Genomic DNA, 20,603 nt, shown 5'->3' with positions numbered 1-20,603 from the left:
AGAAGGTTATTCTCGATTCCCTACTTAAACTACTAATTTCAGTAAGCTATATATATCACCATAAAAGCTAGTGCTATATTTAAATATCATATATCTAAAATAGAAACTCTTCATATAAGGGTAAATCAACAAAATTGTCCTAACATAGATGTTTCTATTATAATCTCGATATTACAGTGTATAACGCTGTAACACATCGATAAATGATATTCTAAATTCTTAGATTTAGAAGATAATGTAATATAAAATAGAAATTGGCTGCATATAGCTTGCCAAGTGATTCATTGGCTTACCTTAGCACCGTTGACATAAAGTAAAATATCTTTCTTTTGATTCATCTTGTGTTTATTCGTGATTATGTATTTTAGAGATCTACAAAATAAATTATAAGGTTAGGTAGATAATCTAATTGTAATGTTTCGATCGCTGAAGATTAATTATCAAATAATACAGTTTTATTTGGTAGTTTGTACAATACTATGTCTACCAGTTTATCCATTTATTATTCTAGTGAATGAATAATTTCTTTAGTGGGTTACTACTTTACCTTTACATCTATTAAATGATGTTGGAATGATTTATAATTTTGTTATAGTGTCACAACTACCCTTACGACACAAGAAAACAACACAGTACTTATAATAAACTTTACGATAATCCGCAGAACTACTTCCCTAGCCTACGGTATAGTAATTGGAATCCTTGCGAATAATTAACTCGCTCAACACACTATACGATATAAAACTATCACACAGCTTAGCCTTAACCTGAAAATCACTTTTTATTGATCACAGTCGTTCTTACGTACTCTTTCAGTAGTTATAAACATATTTACTATGCTACCAACATATTTCAATAACAAACATGTTATTACGATTGAATTATTAAATACGGACATTCGATGTAATAAACAATTTCATACGTAAATCTACTTCGACTGTAAGCCCTGTCAAGCTCCTATGTTCTTGATACTTACTTGTAACATATTACTACTATATCATCATAATATCATAATAACTTAGGGCATTACTAACAATAACAATTCCTGAGGTAGTAGTTTACACTTCTAAAAAGTTCAAAATAAAATGTTATCATAAACTACACATCCATATCTAAGTTATTTTGATGACTATGACATATGGATTGAAAATTATATTCAATATTTTAAATTGACTCCGTAGGATAGCAATTTGTATTAATTTGTAAGATAGAGGATAGCATTTTGGATAATTTACTAAAAGCTATATCTATATTATACGGAATCATATAACTAAAATCGTCGTGATGAATAATTTCTTTAGTGATTTACTAATTTACCTTTAGATCTATTAGATAATATTCATATTGAAATAATTTAAAGTTTTTGTTATGGATTGAAGAGTAAAATTAATATTTTTAAACTATCTCTGTACGAAGGCAATTTATAGGATAGAGAATAGCGTTTTGGAAATTTGACCGAAAAATATGTCTATATTTCACAAAGTCATGTGTAGCCAAAATCGTCGATATTGAATTGATATTTTTACAAGATAAAAGAAAACAGTGATCGCCATATAGGGAGTTTATTGTATTAAGTAGCATAGTAGCATACAAATTAACAACACTTTAAATTAAATATAAGAATAAAAGACTAAAAGTTACTAGTATAAGGCTACTATTAGCTATTAATTAAGTCATATAGTCTGAGATTTAGTTATATTGACCACTGAAAGTGTAATAAAAGAAGATGCAGAAAATAATAAGGATGTTCACCTGATCATTACAAAGAGAAAAATTAGTCATCCGGAACATTAAGTGGATAATTTATTCTCATTTATGTTTATAGGCTGAACTGTAGTATAGATTAAAGAGAATTTATCTTATCGCTTATTATTAAAAGGTAGCTATTAGGGCAATTTTTTATCTGGTAATTTCTGAACGATCACCTTGATAATTGGTGCATTCTTACTACCCGTGTATAGTAGAAATGGAAAAAGAATACATAATATGCATGCTGTCAGTGTTAGCTTTTACTAGAACATGTTCTCGTGAAAAAAATTAATATTTGCTTAAATTTATCATCAATGCTATTTTAATAGAAAGGACATTATTTGTTTAGTTCGCTTAATATGATAGGAGAAGGGAATTTATTTAATGCAATGTGCCTGGGCTGTGTATAATTTATTAGGACTTCATTGAATATGCTTATAAGATTAAAGTTACGTAGCAAGAGCTGCATTGAAAAAATACAGTAGATGACGCTGGAATCCTGACAAAAGCTAAATTTTAACACAAATTCGTACATAAATAATTGTCATCACCTCACCTCATGTTAGAGTTTGTAGTGATACCATATTAACTATACATTTACGAGTATGTACAAATATAAGGAAAGGAGGATAAAATCGAAAACTAGAAAAACAGATTATCTTCGCTATTCAATATTAGATCCACTGTTGTAAAGCAAACGCGAATCGATCAACGTATGGTAGAATTGATAGAAACTGCAACACTTGTAACATTGCACTGACGAAAGTACTATTGCTTAATCCCTACATTATATTTTAAAGTAGAGCTTATTGATTGACTTTGAAACAGTGAAACAAGCTGACAAAAAATATTTTAACAAGGCACTAATCGATACGAATAGTCAAACTTCTCTTTAAAGTTTTTCTGTAGTGCTTTCCATTACTCAACTTCTCGGAAATAATTTTCCATATTATCACGAAGCGTCAACTGAATACAGACAAACTGATTTTAGAAAGAATGAAAAACTCCAATTTGCTCGCATAATGATGGTAAAAACAGGTATAAACGTATTCAAAGTATTAGCTAACTTTAAATAAATCACTTGTAACAAATAGATTTAAGCTAACAGGCAGATATTTTATAGCACTTACGGTATAAGCTCAATTTATAAGAATATTATATAAGATAAATTATTTGCTTAACAGCATTATCTACATTATCACGAATATAAATTGATTGCAGAAAAATTTTCTTATAAAAAGAAAGAATAAAAGAACTCCAATTCGTTCCCAGTATAATGACAGAATCGACAAAAATGTTGTAGTAAATATATTAGCTCATTTGAAATTACTTATAGTAAATTGATTCAACCTGAGAGGTAGATATTGTATAGCACTTACGCTATAAACTCAATTTGTAAGAATATATTCAAGATAAGTTGTTTACTTAATAGTAGCTCGTGATAACTTCCTTCTATGGATGAGAAACTACTTCAGTATCTCTATTTTCTTGAGTAAATATCTAGACGTTTAGTTGAAACTGTTGCGAAATACGATCATGAACACGATGTTGCAATATACAGTTTATCATACTAATGCATTTTCGAGCTTTGGCTATGGTATTAATTTTTTGGCAGGAAAATGAAGTCATAGTTAGGAAATTACTTCAGTATTCTACTTTGTTAAGTAAATATCAAGATGATTAGTTGAAGGTGTAGTGAAATACGATCATGGAAACAGTATCGCTTGATGCAATTGATCCTACTAGTACGCGTTTTGGAGCTTTGGGTATAGTATTAGTTTATTAGCAGGAAAATGGAGTCATAGTTATGAGTAATAATTAATTGATCACTATCATTACATTATCAAAGCTTATATCATGAGTCCTTGCGTTCAGACTAAAAACAGTTAGAAATTTAAAGTAGGTCAAAATTAAAGTTCATTCTTTGCTTTATTTACGCTTGTTCACGTCTCGTTTTGGAGAATAAAGCGAGAGTTGGTTTTAAGTATCTGTACAATGGCATTTTACTTTGGAAATTAGAACCAAAGTCATAACTTTACTTTGAAGTAAATTGTAAAAATGCTTTAAAAGGCAACCAATAGTGTAGAGAACCACAATTTAATATCATCAAGAAGAATTAATTTAATGGCGAAGATTAAACTGAAAAGCATTTACCATTGCATAAAGAGTGGTATATGCATACTATCAGTCATTGGTTTCGTCTAGATTGGACTAAACAGTTGTTACAACTACGATATAAATTCCGTTATGTTTAAGGGAATGGTGCAATTAGTCGTTGATTTTTTAAAGCATGTAAGGGGCGATCAATTCAAATCGTCGTTGTAACATCAAGAGAATAACCAATAACGACTACAGTCAGCGATCGTTTTCAGTTAAAAATTTATAAAATCATAATCATTAGTGAATCAAATCGTCATAATCTGAAGAGAGTTAAAACCTTCAAAAGAATGGTATAGTAAATGGATTAAGTTGAAATGGGTATCTACCCACGATTTTATGCCGTAGCTCTGTGCCTCAATTCTGTCATTAAAACACATGTTTATTTTAACTTGAGAGAAAAAAGTGAGATCAAAAGAATAAACTTGAGCGAATGAGGAGATCCGTCAGTTACCGTATTATGAAATCAATTTAATTTGCTTGCACTTGAATATAAAATAATCAAGACTTACCTATCATCAAGTTGACATAGAACTTTCGTAAGGCTGGCTAGTTGTGGATATTTTTCTAATTAACCGCAATTGAAACTGCCAAGTCAATTGCTCTATTACTCATCTTTATTATTCTTGAATATGCAAAAATTTCAACAGTCATCATGGCGTTACCCCTACGACTACTATTCACCACTGTTACGACTGATCGTAAACATAGATAACAATCGATTAAATTCCATTAAAATCTATTCTTTTTGAATAGTATTGTTATGATAAATTAGTTAAGATAATTATTTCAGGCTTTCTAATAGCTTTGAATGGCTGATTATAATCCAATAATAGAGATCACCATGATGATAGATTGTTAACATTGGATATAAATGCATAGAATAACTATCATGACATATTTTCAGTTCATTTAATTTCATCCTCTAAATCATGTTTTTAAACTATAGCGGTTAATTATTAGGATAGACATAGTTCCACATGATTGTTCTCTCTATAATGTTTAGCTTGTACCTTGACAATTAACTAGATAATGAATGCTATTATTTCGTCCGATCCGCCAATAACTGCCAGACATGAAAAATATTCACTTATTACCGGCAGGACATACGCTATATATTTATTTTATTATCCTAGTAACGAATCAAATCATCGTATCTGGCAACAAGTAGACAACTAATTGCATTCACAACACGTTATCCAACCTTATATCCACAGAAATCAAATAATTTCATATTTGATAACGGCTGTCAATATCGATTAAATTATAAATTGAATTATGCAATAATTAACTTACGTCTGCCTTAGTAACAGCGCCATCTCTTACATTTACGCTACAATAGATGAATCTGTATTGTATATTGAGTTAATCAAAATAGATAGAGTAGAGTTTAATCCGAGACGTTGGTACCGGTAGCCTAACAAAATCAACCTTTCGCGTTGAAGTTGCGATCGAATTGCTTTACCTTCAATTCAGCCTTATTAGAAACGTAATGTGGAAATTTTAATGTCTACTTTTGTAAGACTGTTGCGAATCGAAGAATGTCAATTATTTTCACATTGAAAATTGGCTAAGGTTTACAAGCAATAGCAGCTTTCCACGTAGAAAAGCTTAGCGGCCTGGCTGTATTGGCTATTCTGCTTAGAAGTGCGCTATAATTGATAGCAGAAGGAAAACAAACAGTCTAATTAATTTATTAGACATGAATTTTAGTCCATATTAGGGCTTAATAACTTTAAATGAGAATCGAACAGAAGCAGGTTATCAAGAAAGTGAGAAAAAAGAATAGATATTTTAATAAAAATCGTGAATTAAAGTTATTTGAGCATTGATGTTATGAAATTAGCTATTTGTATCAGATAGTGAAAAAATAAAGTGTCCATCATTTATACATTAAAATAGGCTAAGGTTTACAAACAGCAGCATCATTTTATCACATTAGAGCAGTTTAATGTGTAGAAAAGCTTAGCAAGCTGACTGTATTGGCTATTCTGCTTTGAAGTGCGTTATAATGGATAGGAGAATGAAAACAGCCACAGACGTTGATTAGACATGAACTTTGGTTTGTATTAGGGCTTAATAACTTCAAAAGAGATCCAACTAGGAGCAGGTTATCAAGAAAGTGAGAAAAAAGGACAGATACTTCACTTTTCTATCAATGTATTTACCTACCGTTATCTATGATGTTTTACATATTTTTTAATAGATAACTGCATAGCTTCTATAAACTAATTATTAATGTTTATATCCATTCATTATAAATTGACTGACTTTTCAATAAAGTTTGGGTTCAGTTATGTCTAAGAGAGTCTAGTGGTGTTACTGTTCCTTCTAACGATAGGAGGTCATCAGTATTGAGAGTCGCACTTTAGGTTAATGTCAGGGAGGACAAACCTGATAGTAGACTCGCGGTATAATTTCTACAATAGTTTTAGCATTTTCCTCTGCATATTGGCTAGAAAATCGGGTAATCCTGCTACTTTCTGCGGAGCTAAAGGTGCAGTCTGTTCCCGGCTTTTTCTCTGGTTTTAAACTCAATCATCTGAATAAGATCAATTTAAATATTTGAGAGGGTTAAAACGTCGAGAAAACTTTTTTTCACATTGTTCGAAATGAGAGTAAATTATCCTATTATCGATATGTTAGACTGTAGTTATATATCTCCTAACCCTCTCACGAGTAGTACTAACTTTGGTAATATGTACTCGTATGCTTTAATATACACGTATGCAACAGTCAATTTGGTAGGACCATGACTAACTTAAGAAATAGAGTTTGGAATAAAATTTATTTGCGGCTATAAGTAATTGAAAATTTATTGACTCTTACCATTATCCTATATGACTCAATTTTAACCTAAAAATCCTTGTTGCAGTTCTTTCGTAATGGTTATATTCTTACAATACTTATTGGAGGCATATGCCATCAATATTTACTATTATCTTACTACAGCTGAACAGTTGAGCTTCTTTCAAAGTACTGCAGTCAACTTGATCATTTTTGCTTAAATTAGACAGCTTGATGGCTTAGTAGCAGTATATGGGAACATTCCATTTTGGCATAGCCTCAGTCTCAAGGAATATTATCAACTTTCACTACATAAGGTTGTATTGATGCTATTTGCGAGCTATACTACAGTAGAAATATTTGCCAAATGCGGTGTGTAGTAACATACGATCATGGCATCACTTAATCTTGCTAATGTATGAATAAATATTAAAAATCCTGAAAGGACTTCTTTAACCATCAATTTTCCAAAGCAGCATTTAACAGGATACAAGGTAACTTGTGCTGAAGGTAGCTGTGATGGTAGTACGATAAAGCTCTCCAAAATAATATCGCTTCCAATAAGAATCACATATCTACACATGCTGATACTGACCTAGTCATTATTTTGGCGTAATTATTGCTTAATTGACTTCAATTAAGTTCTACAAAACAATCGCAAGGCACCTCCTAACTTATACATGGTAATAACAAAGGTGTGGAATAAATTAAAGGATTCTATTACCATTTTACGATCATCATCATCTTGTGTATCATTATACATTCAATATTAGTAATTATTTAGATGTATTGAGATTTACTGAATAATATGCTATAACACTTCTGTGGATAAAATAATATATTAGTACTACAGTATATAAGCGTCCTGATTGATTTGAGCTAGCGTACTAATAAATGTTGAAATAGTATGGTAATAGTGAAAGGCTCATTAATAATCGTAGCATGAAGTAGGGGACACGGGTGGCGTAACTACTTTTAAAGTAATCCAAATTGATCCAGTAATAAAAGATAAATTATTGCAGAGGAAAAATTAATGTTTTCTATCGCATCACTACTGATATTTAGGTTCGACACTAGAATTGTCATTACCATATTCAATGGATACTAAAAGAACAACTATTCTATTTTACCTTAACGGCAAAAAGGTTGGTGTCCTATGTACTATCATTCCATCTTCTAGAAGTAATTTCATGCTACAACAGGAAATTGAGATGTGTATTACATATTCATTAATTTATTGAAATTAATAAATAACGATACGATTTTTCTATTTCATACTCCTACTCACTACAACGTATCAATGTTTAGCTGTACTAGCAAGATATAGCATTGAGATATATCGCTATGGTCATTACTGGGATATATCGATGATAGGCCTTTAATGCAATTCAGAAGAGACTTTTACTACTTCTAAGTACAGAGAACGCTTACTTTAGTGTAGTATATTAGAAAATCACCATATACGAGTAGACTAATTGTCGAAAATGAAACAGGGATAGATTAAAGCAACTTAGTCGTTTTTATTTATAAAAGTAGGAATAACGACATTACGCTGTAGCCAAATTTTGTAGTCTACCCTACGGTTGTTATATATTTGGCATATATAATTTATAGAATAACAAGTCGCCAGTCTACAGTAACTATTTTCAAGTGGTAGGATTACCATGGACTATCCTTTATGTAGCATGAATTATGTGGTCTATTCAGTGTATATGTAATCATGCATTCGAATTGAGATAGAAGTGATTCGATGTTAGAGACTACCTTATAACATGCTTTTACATGATCACGAGTTATTAAGTAAGTTAGTTAACGCTAGCCTTTTTCTGAGTAGTAGAGCCAGTATCAACGATGTCTCTACACTGCTTTGTAAATTTTGCAGTCTACTGTAGAGAAAATGACCTTTTAGGTACGAGAGCTAAGATTAGCGATATACTCGTACATATCTGTCGAAATTGCTAGTCTATCGTAGACCTTGGTTAGGATTGATCTAGCTGTTCTAAAGACGTTGCAGTTGCGATATTTTCATTTGCAAAATAAGCTGCAAAGGAAACTGTAGCAGGTGTGGTGTTATAATTGATATCGCACTTAAAAAGGCTTTAGCAACCAACACAGACACTCTATGCTGATTAATACTTACGGGCGTATGAGCTATCTTAACATTATAGGAATCGTAGCACTTATATGACTCAATGTAGTAATGAATCAAATGAACTTTGACTTTGTTGCTAGTACTGCCGAAGCAAGATAGAGCCAGAACAATCCGTTTTACAGCTACTTCGCGATGAATGTATCCTGATTACATTTTAGAGACAGAGAAGCAGTCAACATATTTGCATCTTTCATGATCAGCTAGTAAAATATGGTAACAATCTCTTATTTGATTTTCTATAAATTGTTCATAAATCTTTGTCTAAGCCCGTGGTTTCTCTGCTAGTTTAAGTAATAATACTGTTTCAATACACGTATAGCTAATCTGAAATAATAATATTCGCACATTATTGTTATAAGCGTTGAGTCCTAGCAATTTCTAGACTAATCTAGACCTTTAATTTTTGATGAAATCTTATCCAGAGAATTATTACGCTCACTTGCTTACGAGTAAATGTTGCAAATGACTATTTTGAGTAGCTTAATTTCACCAATTAAATGATACTAGTGCAAACTCCCGTCTCTTTGCTGACAGTTATAATAATAATACCCGTATTATTCACATACACCTCTTCAGTATTTGAGTATGTCTTAAAGATAAATTATCCTTAACTTGGCAATCTTGGAAAAGTACACTTAACGGGAACCAAGTTGAGTTGTGGCGAAGGCGGTTGCGGTGCATGCACCATTATGATATCCAAATATGATCGCTATCAGCAAAAAGTGATGTATCCTTTTTCACATCCTAATCTATCGTGGTAAAATATGTACCTTGAACTATGTTTTCGATCAGTCTTTACGTAATATACAATATTTTTGTTGCCGAGTCTTTTTTGTAAAGCAAGCAGTAATGATATGGTCTAAATCACGATGAAGTCTTATATTAATACAGTCAGTTATTCTGCTATATAAATGTGATTCGTTGTGAGCTAAAATGTATACACTTAGCCCATGGTTAGGTGCAATAGGATTCCTTAGCTGCACGATTTTGTAGTCATTATGCCGCGAATTCGTGCTTAATGCCTGTCTGCTTACTAGACGGTGTAGCAATTACTACTGTAGAAGGTATTGGTAGCACAGAAACAAAATTGCATCCGATCCAGGTAAGCCATACTAAGTAGTTCATTGTGAGGATTAAAAAAACGTATAACGGCTTTCGTTACTGTTTATATAATAAATCCCATTAGTATCTACAAAGCTGATCACTAAAGTCTTCATAGGAACGTATTGCCAAAGTCCATGGCACCCAATGTGGTTATTGCACCCCTGGTTTTGTCATGTCCATGTATGCTCTGCTACGCAATAACCCACAGCCAACACCAGAAGAAATTGAATTAGCCTTTGAAGGTAGGAATTGTAAGAACTTTTGGCTTTTGCTGATGGCAAGTGAATGTAAGAAAAGTGTTAAAGAACTTCCTAGCTGTTATCGAGGATTACAAGAAATATTCTATTGACTCACCATACAATTAGACTATTTCTGTATATTACTGACATAAGCTAACATGAAAAATGGACATTATAAGTGCTGAAATATACTCTTACCACTTAGGAGTTATGATAAAACGTATTTTAACTTTCCGAACTAAAAGCAGCGGCTTAAAAGAGGGAATAAAGCCCTTGGAAGTCTTATTCTTCTGCCGTCACTTTCTTTAAAATCTACATATGATTTAATCAAATACGTATCTAAGTAGTTCAGAAATGGGAATGTTTTATTTCTGTAGGTAATTTATGTCGATGTACGGGCTATAGACCAATTTTAGAAGGATGTAAAACATTCTGTGGCAAGGTAATCATTCGTGTTCGGTGTTTTTACTTCCCAATCAGGTACTAAAAATCGTCTATTATGTGCTTTAGGAAAATTGCTGTAACAAAATTGAATTAGATAAAGTTAACACAGAACTTGACAAGGCAAGTGCGAACTTGTGTAGGTATGAATAAAAAGCTTTAAAAATTTATAACATATTTTTTCTTTATAATTTTGTAATCCAAAAGGATATTGTCAGTACAGAGCTGTACAATCCCCAAGAATTTTCTTTATATGATCCTTCTCAGGAATTAATATTTCCGCCTGAACTTTTGGTAATTGTAGTCTTGATAGCGAATGAGAACTCTCTAACAAATACTCACTGATTCTGCGGATACGATATGATACTTAATACAATATTTCTGGCGTGTAGATATTAGGTAAGAAGCCGCCAACAAATTTAACTATCTTCGGTAATAAAGTAACATGGGTTAGTTCAATATCATTTGATGAACTAATATCAGTAAAGCAGCAATATCCCAATAGTAAATTAGTTGGTGGTCACCTTGAGATTGGTAAGGAGATCAATTCTTACTTTGTTTTAACTTGCACAAAATGTTATTATTATTATCACTAGATTTTGAGTTAGAGTTGTATTTTGCTCGAATATCAATAATATCCGATTCTTTACTAAGTTAACGTTGAGTTCATTGTTACTTAATCTCTATTTTACATATCATTTACCTCAGGTATAAACACAAAATATCATGGTATAAATCACTATGCTTTGATATCAACTGCCAACGTCAACGAATTAAACAATATTGAAAAACTAGACGATGGAGTTTTAGTTGGTTCCTCAGTTACCATTTCGCGTTTGATGGAAGAGTTAGAAAGAATAATTATACAACTACCAGGTCAATATCTATAGATACAATCTCTACTATATCAATTTAAACTATATTTGTTACGATAGTAACATTGATTATTGATGAAATTTTATGAAATCATAATCTATAACAAGTCATGGATAGTGGAATCTGATGGTTATAGGCTATAAATAGTCCATTATATTATTAATACACATGTCACTATAAGTTTATATAAACATAAAAATATTCTAAATGGTTCTTCATGTAATATCAATTATGATATTGCAATTTTAAGTTACATCCACGTATAGCCATGTCGGCTGATATCATTTATAAACATGGGTTGTGATTCCTTTTTATTGAATTAGATAACTATTATTACTATATCGTAAAAATTTAAAATTGTCATTGCAGTTTTGTATTCGCTCAGTAAAAATTCTATTAGTAATTCACAATGAATAGAATTCAACTAAATTTAAAACTACTGTATTACTTTCATATCCATTTTGTATAGAATATAAAACACGCATTTTCAGTGCATTTATCACCATGCTAAAGCGTATCGGCTGCTGCCAAGTTCGAAATGTAGCCGTAAGTCTTAATAGAACAAATTTTAATCAAATTCAAGTAATTTCTGTTATGGTTATAAACATTAATAGGATACTAATACCGAATCAATATTCAAACCCTATATTTGATCTTTAATTAATAACAAGTACCATACTAAATATCAAATTAATTATTCTTACTATACTGTATTCACATTGTAATTTTAGTTAAAGTCAACGGTAATAAGTGTTTATAATTATACCTTTAACCATAGCTATTGTGTATTATATTATATTATATTCATGTTAGGAAAAATGCAATATTAGTAGCTAATATTAAGTTGATCACTCTTTCTATATCGAATTTCCATTACTGTAAAAATCAATAGTAGTCGTATAAAGCTATATAGCTACTATTGGATTCTATTCCTATTAATAATATATTCTATGCATCATGTATAGAGCCTAGCTGGGAATCTAGTCACTGCAAGATCAACATCTGATTTATGTACTATCTTAGTCGGAGCTAAATGTCAGCTCAGAATAAAATCATTAGACGGTAATAGACGTATTAGTTGAATCATATCGCCTGGTATATTTCTTTAATGAATTTCGTCCACACCTAACTTTTGGTTTACACGTAATTAAATCTGCTTTTAACTACCTTAATTAAAATTAGGATCAGAGAAGCAAATTGTTATTGACGATACATTCTTTACTAATGATGGAAAATGTGAATTAACTTCTCAAGAAATTTTAACCTCTATTGTAATTCCATTTTCTACCGAGGTATATCTGCTGTACTTTCAGTTGACGGTGAAACTTAATGATACGTGTATATATATAACTAGATAGGCTACAGTTTGTCAGCTTAGCCAAATGATAATGATCCAATCTCACAAATAACCATTATTTCTTTTTCCTTTATCAGAATGAATATATGTTTTGTTATAAACAATCGCGCCGATACGATAATTCATTTGCTATCGTCAATGCTGGCTTACGTGTAATTTTGAATAGATCTATTTTCGATACCCCTGGATTGGTTAAAGATTGTACATTAGCTTACGGGGGTATGGGATCAAAGATATTGATAGCAAAGCAGACATCATCGGCTTTAATTGGAAGGTACGACTGGATTTTAGTAATTTTTTCCTATTCTTATTTTCTAAAAACGGTAGAACTATTTCAATAAGATCTTGAATTAAGAGTAATTTTCGTTTATTATCTTGCACTTTCGAAATTGACTAGATCAGTATTTTAGTACTTTAAATGGAGCTCTCCTGTTTTATTGGCATTCTTTGATAACAATTTGATCAAAATCGTAATAATTTTAAGTACAATTCAATCCTGCGACTTGCATACTACTTATATTGATAGGGAGTGGAATTTAGCAATGCTTGAAGATGCTATTGCATTAATTGGTGAAGACTTGCCTCTACCATTCTCTGCCAAAGGTGGTGCTACTGAATACAGGAAAGTCTTAGCAGCTAGTTTCTTTTTTAAATTTTTTATGCAAGTTCTATCAGAGATCTCTGCGGAGGTAACTAGCTATTTCTTATAATTATTCCGGAGATTATTTAATAAATCAAAACAACTTTAAAAAACACTCTTATTCTCATTATAATAACGCAATGTATTACATTATTTCACTATTCCTTGTCGCAGGATCCGAATATTGATTCTAGCGTGAAAACTAATATTCGTCGCTGTCCTTCCAAAGGAATTCAAATTTTCGAAGTAACTATTCCTAGCTCTGTAACCAGGATCAATATCGTATTGTAGCTATTCTTTCACCCTTTTAACTATCATATAGTGTTTAATTCATCTAATGGTGGGTTAGAAATTGTTTCAGTAGCAATCCTATAAATTCTTTAGGTTAAGCAAGATACTGGTTGAGGCCACAAACTAATTTTCATAAAAATCATTTAAAACATATAGAAAGTCAATCCTAAACAGGTAATGGATGATGCGTTAAGGCGACCTATTGTACATCTCACGGCATTGCAGCAAACTACCGGAGAAGCACAATACTTAATGGATATACCTGAATATAAGAGTAAGATTCTGTAATTTTGTCGATCAGTTTGTACTCTGAGGTTATACCAATACTGTGCCTATTTGTCGTTACTTGGGGGTGAATCTAGATGAATTACATGCAAGTATCGTGTTAAGCGAAAGAGCTCATGCTATTATAGAGTAAGTAAAATTTCATAGATAAGTTGATGTCTTAATATTGCACCGCAATATGATTTTATTTTGTATACGAACATTGAACAGCCAAATAATGATTAGATGTGTGCATTTATAGCAGATGTTAATTGTCTATCTAATTTAATATATAATTTCTCTCTCTTGGCAGATCAATTAATTATGATGAAGCAATTTCATTGCCTGGCGTTCATGAGTACATTTCGGCAAAAGATGTACCTGGATCAAATCGATATGGAGAAATGGCAAATGATGAATACATATTCTCAAATGATAAGGTTCATTAATAATACCACAACATAATAATAATACTTTCTACATGACCATAAATTTATAGTCTCAATGGTTATATGTATATACTGTATGTCAGGTAACCTCACATGGTCAAATGATTGGAATGATTATAGCTGAAAGTAAAGAAATTGCCGATGAAGCGGTTAAGCTTGTTAAAATAAGTTATAAAGATCTACCTGCAATTCTAACTATTGAGGTGATGATGAGTAATTGTCGATTCTTGAAGTATCATAAATATAGATTAATACCAGGATAATGAAAGTCGATATCATGTTACATATCCTATTTCAGGATGCAATTAAAGAAGAATCTATTTTCGAAACATTTCATCTAACAAGTGGAAACATACAGAATGGATTTCTCAACTCTCACCACATTATTGAGGATGAAATCCGAATGGGCGGTCAGGTAGGGCTATAATAATATCTCTTTCGACGGAAAGAATTATCTATCTTCTTGGGTATTAACTTTCTCTCATGTGGCTTAATGATCGCTTTATAGACCTGAAATTAATTTTCTCACTTAGATTAGATGTTATATGCGGCTTTGAGCATGTAATTCGATTTCTCTTCATTTTGAGTTTAGGAGCACTTTTACATGGAAAATCAATGTGTTATTGTTACACCTAAAGCAGAAGCAATGGAACTGGATGTTCATGTTGCTACCCAGTGTTTAGATTTGGTGCAATCAGTTATTTCAGAAACATTAGCAATACCTATGAACTGTATAGTTTGCCACATAAAACGCATAGGTGTGTGGCATATTATGCATTTCATGCATTTCTATGAATGTTAAAAGTTGCTTCTATACATGATTTTAGATATATATATTTGCAATTAATCATAGTACTCTTATGAATAGCGTAATAAAAGCATATGTGATATTAAATGTTCGCGTTTCATATACTGAATATAAAACATGATTAAGTTTATAAAAATATAGTTCATATTTAAGATGGAGAGATATTGTTAGTTTTATTTTATTCATTATGTGACACCAGTTAGATTTCATGAATACAATATTTTAACTTTTGATGGATTAAAACAACACAATTCTAACATTAATATTTTAGGCGGTAGTTTTGGCGGTAAGAATACTAGGATAGCTTCCATATCCGCTGGTGTAGCCGTAGCTGCTAGAAAGTATGAGAAATAAATTCTAATTATATCTATCATATATGTTTTACAGCATCGATTTTGCTCTTGCATTTAGTATTACTAAATTAAGGCTTATTTGATTTCAGATTGAAAAGGCCAATCCGATTGATGATTGATAGACATGTTGATATGGCAATTAAAGGCAGTAGAGCCCCATATTTAGCAAAATATAAGGTATAGATTAGAATCGTGCTAATTTTCATTTTTAAATTAATATGGAAATTACCAAGATACAAAATATCAAATTATAGATATGCTGTTATTATACTGGAAGATCTATTTTATAATTACAATAGAAGAAAGGCTCTACGGGTCTGCATTCTTCTTTCAATTTGTACAAAATTTAAAACTATTTTAGGTTGGTTTTAATAATGACGGCCATATTCAAGCGATTCAAATTAGAATGTACAGCAATTCTGGATATTCTAGAGATCTTTCGCTATCGGTGTGCTTAAGCAATAACTCTTTAAAAGTATTTTCCTCTATAAATTACGAATTATAGTATCCCTGGAAACGAGTAAATCGGAGAGAACTGAATTATATTTTCTTTATGTAAAGAAGTTATTTAATGCTCCTTTACTTTAGGTTATGAACTATTCTATGATCAGATTGTTTGGATCTTATATGATTGAAAATTGTGATTATAGTGGTTCTATTTGCCAAACAAATATTTCATCAACTACAGCATTTAGAGGATTTGGTGCTCCCCAGGTAGCTTTCATAATAATACTATTGCAAAACTTATGTATTCGTATCGAAAATTAATTGCTATAATTATTAATTTTCAATTTATTGATTGTTTCCCAGTCGGTCTTATCATCATAATATAATTGCCATTCATAAAATATAGTATTGCTACTAGCCGATTGAAATAATATCCCAATAAAATATATATGCTTTATCATAATAATTAGGCAATCTGGATAACGGAAAAAATCATGACCGAAGTAGCCAATCGTTGTGAAATAAGCCAGAGAAAAGTAATACTCTATGCGTAACTTTGTAGTCTAATACTCGTAGATACCTATACCGTAATCTCGCGCTTAATCTTTTATACACAATAACGTAGATCTCTTACGTTGTTGCATCTATATATAAACGGCAATTTATAGGTTAGAGAAATGTGCTTGCATATCGATGGTTATGTTTCTCCATTTAATCAAAAGCTAGAGACTTGTCAGATTCGTAAAGTCTGGGATGAATTAATTCAGAGAAGCGATTATGATAATCGTAAACAACAAATCGAAATATTTAACAAGTACGATAAAATTTATTTTGTTTGACTCCGGTTAGATGCCACCTAAAGGTTTTGAGATTAATATAACTACTGATATACTATAAGTTCATCCTGTAAAAATGATTTACTTCGGAAAATATCTAATGACTAAGTAAAGTTGGCAAATGTATGGTTATTTTATAAAATATAGCTTAAAGTGATGCTCAGCATAATTAGCGAGAGGTATCAATTATACTTGAGATTGGCTAGTAACTGTAATTAATTTGAGCGAATTGCAATTATGGGAATGTATCTGTGATACGGGCTTAAAATTAGTACACATTTGTGGTTTATAATACCCTCGACGATCTTACCTGTTCAATAGTACATACCAATACTGAATTCAGTAAAATTTAGAAATACCATTATTTAATTTGTCTTAATTCTTAAGGTAATGTTTTATTGATGATCTAGAAAGAATCGGTTTAAAAAGCGGGGTATTGCCATCATCCCAAGTTCATTTGGGATTGGCTATCTTGGATTTAAATTTATGGAGCAGGTATAGCGTTAACTATAAACCAAACATACGCCTATAAAGTAATAGTGTATCGGTGATGAATTAGTATAAATTTTACTTTTTGGTTGATATAGGCCTATACTTTTGTATTAAAATAGATTAACTGCTAATAAAATCATTTAGCCGATATACTATACCTAAAATTTTCCACTTCCAAGCACTAAAGCTTCAACGATACCTTCGACAGTATAGTACACTTGTATATCCTTTTAATGCTCATTTTCTATCCTAGGCTGGAGCTTTAATTCAGGTTTATACTGATGGATCACTTTTACTCTTTCACGGAGGAATTGAAATTGGTCAAGGTTTAAATACAAAACTAGTTCAGGTAAAATCGTCACTATCAAAGTTAAACTGCTCTCAAAAGAATTATAATTATTTATATAAATTTAGAAGTGATTTCGTTTTCAAGGTTTGATGTTAATATTCTATTCTTAAAGATTTGTTCTCATATACTTGGCGTACCTAAAGAGAAGATTCATTTAATTGAATCTAGTACTGCTGTCATTCCTAATGCTACTGAAACTTCTAACTCTTCGGCTACGGATTTGTATGGTGCTGCAACAAAAGTAAAGACTAATCATTAGATAGAAAATAATAAACAGCTCACATTCGTGTACCGTATTCATAACCTATTAAACCTTATTTGATTATGAGTAGAACTAGACTCCTTTCCGTTTATACATATGTAAGATCCTATCATTGATTTGTAATTATAGGATGCTTGTGAAAAATTAAAGGAGAGACTTGATCCGATTCGTGCCACAATGCCAACAGCAAACTGGGTAGAATTGGTACAGAACTTTCCTATTTACAAATTTATTACATTTTTCTATCATTACCTCTTCTCTTATACTGGATTTTTATTTAAGATTATTGCGGCATACTACAATCGTGTAAATCTATCGGCTGCAGGATATTTCGTGTAAGTATCATACATATATGAGATGCTAGCTTGATTTAACTATCGCTACCTTGGCGTTGTTCTATTACTTGAATAGAGAACCAAATCCAATCACGTTCAGTTTTGAAACTAAAACGGGGCGAGGTATTAAATACTATACTTATGGAGCATCTGTTTCCGAAGTTGAAATTGATACCTTGACTGGCGATCATCAAGTCAGTGTTTGGACATTAAAGAGGAATTATTTTAAATTTCAGATATAAATATTTATATTAGTATTTTTAGATCAGATGCCTTGCTTCTATTCAAATATACTTCATAATTAATTGTATTCTATAACTACTGTTTATGAATCACCTTTGTATCAGAATTTACGAACTGACATTGTGATGGATGTAGGAAAAAGTTTAAATCCTGCTATCGATATTGGTCAGGTACGGCTTTAGTATTTCATTCATTTACCTATAATGCTGTTTTCTCAACCTAATGTGTATTTAACAGAATTTACTATTTTTAACTATCCTGTTCGTATATGATAACTGTGCTAGATGAAATCTTTTCTATTTCTAGGTGGAAGGTGGTTTTGTACAAGGTATTGGTTTATACACAATTGAACAATTATATCACACGCCTGAAGGTATACCACTTATGAATAGTCCTGAAAATTATAAAATCCCCACTGCAAGGGATATACCAAGAGAATTTCAAGTTGCTTTGATTCGTAATTCGTTTAACGATAAAGCTATTTATTCATCCAAGGTTAGGAGTGATTCTTAATACTTACCTTTGCCAGATGAAATAATTAGTATTTTTTGATATCGTAGTACTTGCAGAGTATGAAAAGTTGATTGCAATTAGTCTGAATCACATTTATTGGATTTGATTGAACTGTATTCTGTGAGAATAGGCTATAGGCGAGCCAACTTTACCGTTAGCAACGTCCGTTTTCTTAGCCATCCAAAATGCTGTTCAAGCATGCCGGTAAACTTGGATCTTCTATAGATTTATTTATTTAAAAGCTTTCCTATAATCAAACGACACCAGTAGAATTTAAGCATATCATATTTTGTAGTTTTTATTTAGCGGAAAGTGTTTATACTCGTATACCCGGATACGCACATTAATGATATTTTCTTGGTAATATAGTCTATCTGTGAAGTTGTATCTGATAGTTTTGCAGCATTAGTGCCGTTATTGGCCGTAGAATACTTGTTGGTTATTATATCAGTATTGAATTAGAACATTAACAGACTATTTAAAAGTATACGACTACTTATATTTTAAATCAAGATTAAGTTTTGAATTGGTAAATAACAGTCCTTTTATAGTAGTTTTTTTTGTGTAGCTGAGAGTTAGTTCAACTACGATAGGTCCCTAAGTTAGTTTGGAACACAAGTACTAGTGAAGATAGTGTTTAAGACCCGGTTTCTTTTACAAAGAAGATTTGTAACACTGGTTAAATTCTAAACACTCAAATTTTTAAATTAAAAAATTTTATATGATTTAGCTATTGATATAAATATACTGAGCTCGTTTAATTTAATACGTAATTTCTATCTTATAGCAATTTCGTCGCTTGAATTAAATACTGTTAATTTTTATGTTTAATATTAATGTTAGAATAACGAGCTAATAGTTCGCATAACTTTAGAAATAACATGGTACCGTGGTTGCAATCCAATCATTCTTTCATTTAATTATTGAAGGCTGGATCGCAACTTATCGAAGAGTTTCGAATTTAATAGTCCTGCTACAGCAGAACGTATTAGAATGGCATGCCAAGATAATATCATCAGTAAGGTAAAACTTTAATAGACATGTGTAATCGGTAATCATTTCATACCAAAAAGTAAATTATGTTTCAAGATGGAATATCTAGCAATTAAAAGAGAACTGAGAATAGACAAAAGCCATTTATATTATTAGGCTGCAATAGCTGATTAATAAATTCTAGGGTTAAATTTTACTAGTGAGTAATACACAGTCTGTAAACCTACATAATGTACTAAAATCATCTAGGTCCATAATTTATAATCAAGACATAGTTGATTTAATGGTCTTTAAAGTGAATAGCTATCATATCTGTTTCTCTATCATACCATGAGTATTAGAACATGATAAGAAAGAGCAGGTATTGCATTGTCGTGGCTAAACACTTTTAAAATAAATGCTGATAAATACAGCATTTATGATTCCTTATGGCAATTTTCGGATCTAATGTGTATGATTTCGTAAC

The 20,603-nt window shown here is 31.2% G+C and overlaps 1 protein-coding gene across 1 annotated transcript; it reads left to right on the top strand.

Moving 5' to 3' along the window:
* Positions 1-9,863: 9,863 nt before the first annotated feature.
* On the top strand, positions 9,864-20,401 carry TRIADDRAFT_57138 (uncharacterized protein; the record flags this gene model as incomplete). The annotated part of the gene is made up of 35 exons (XM_002113538.1): positions 9,864-9,947; positions 10,065-10,191; positions 10,566-10,630; positions 10,837-10,923; positions 11,022-11,163; positions 11,338-11,505; positions 11,975-12,051; positions 12,471-12,567; positions 12,688-12,797; positions 12,940-13,136; positions 13,389-13,551; positions 13,677-13,748; positions 13,950-14,067; positions 14,108-14,207; positions 14,371-14,497; positions 14,590-14,709; positions 14,805-14,921; positions 15,099-15,264; positions 15,586-15,655; positions 15,757-15,844; positions 16,029-16,115; positions 16,256-16,381; positions 16,585-16,650; positions 16,783-16,928; positions 17,361-17,445; positions 17,696-17,791; positions 17,904-18,032; positions 18,183-18,257; positions 18,336-18,388; positions 18,465-18,582; positions 18,736-18,801; positions 18,938-19,126; positions 19,275-19,348; positions 20,074-20,167; positions 20,387-20,401. The coding sequence occupies 35 exons, from the start codon at positions 9,864-9,866 to the stop codon at positions 20,399-20,401; spliced, it is 3,714 nt and encodes a 1,237-aa protein (XP_002113574.1).
* Positions 20,402-20,603: the final 202 nt, after the last annotated feature.

This window comes from Trichoplax adhaerens, genomic scaffold (genome assembly GCF_000150275.1).
Source record: "Trichoplax adhaerens TRIADscaffold_6 genomic scaffold, whole genome shotgun sequence".
Classification (NCBI taxonomy): domain Eukaryota; kingdom Metazoa; phylum Placozoa; class Uniplacotomia; order Trichoplacea; family Trichoplacidae; genus Trichoplax; species Trichoplax adhaerens.
The sequence above is the reverse complement of the archived record's forward strand: the minus strand, read 5'-3'. Positions and strand labels throughout refer to the sequence as shown.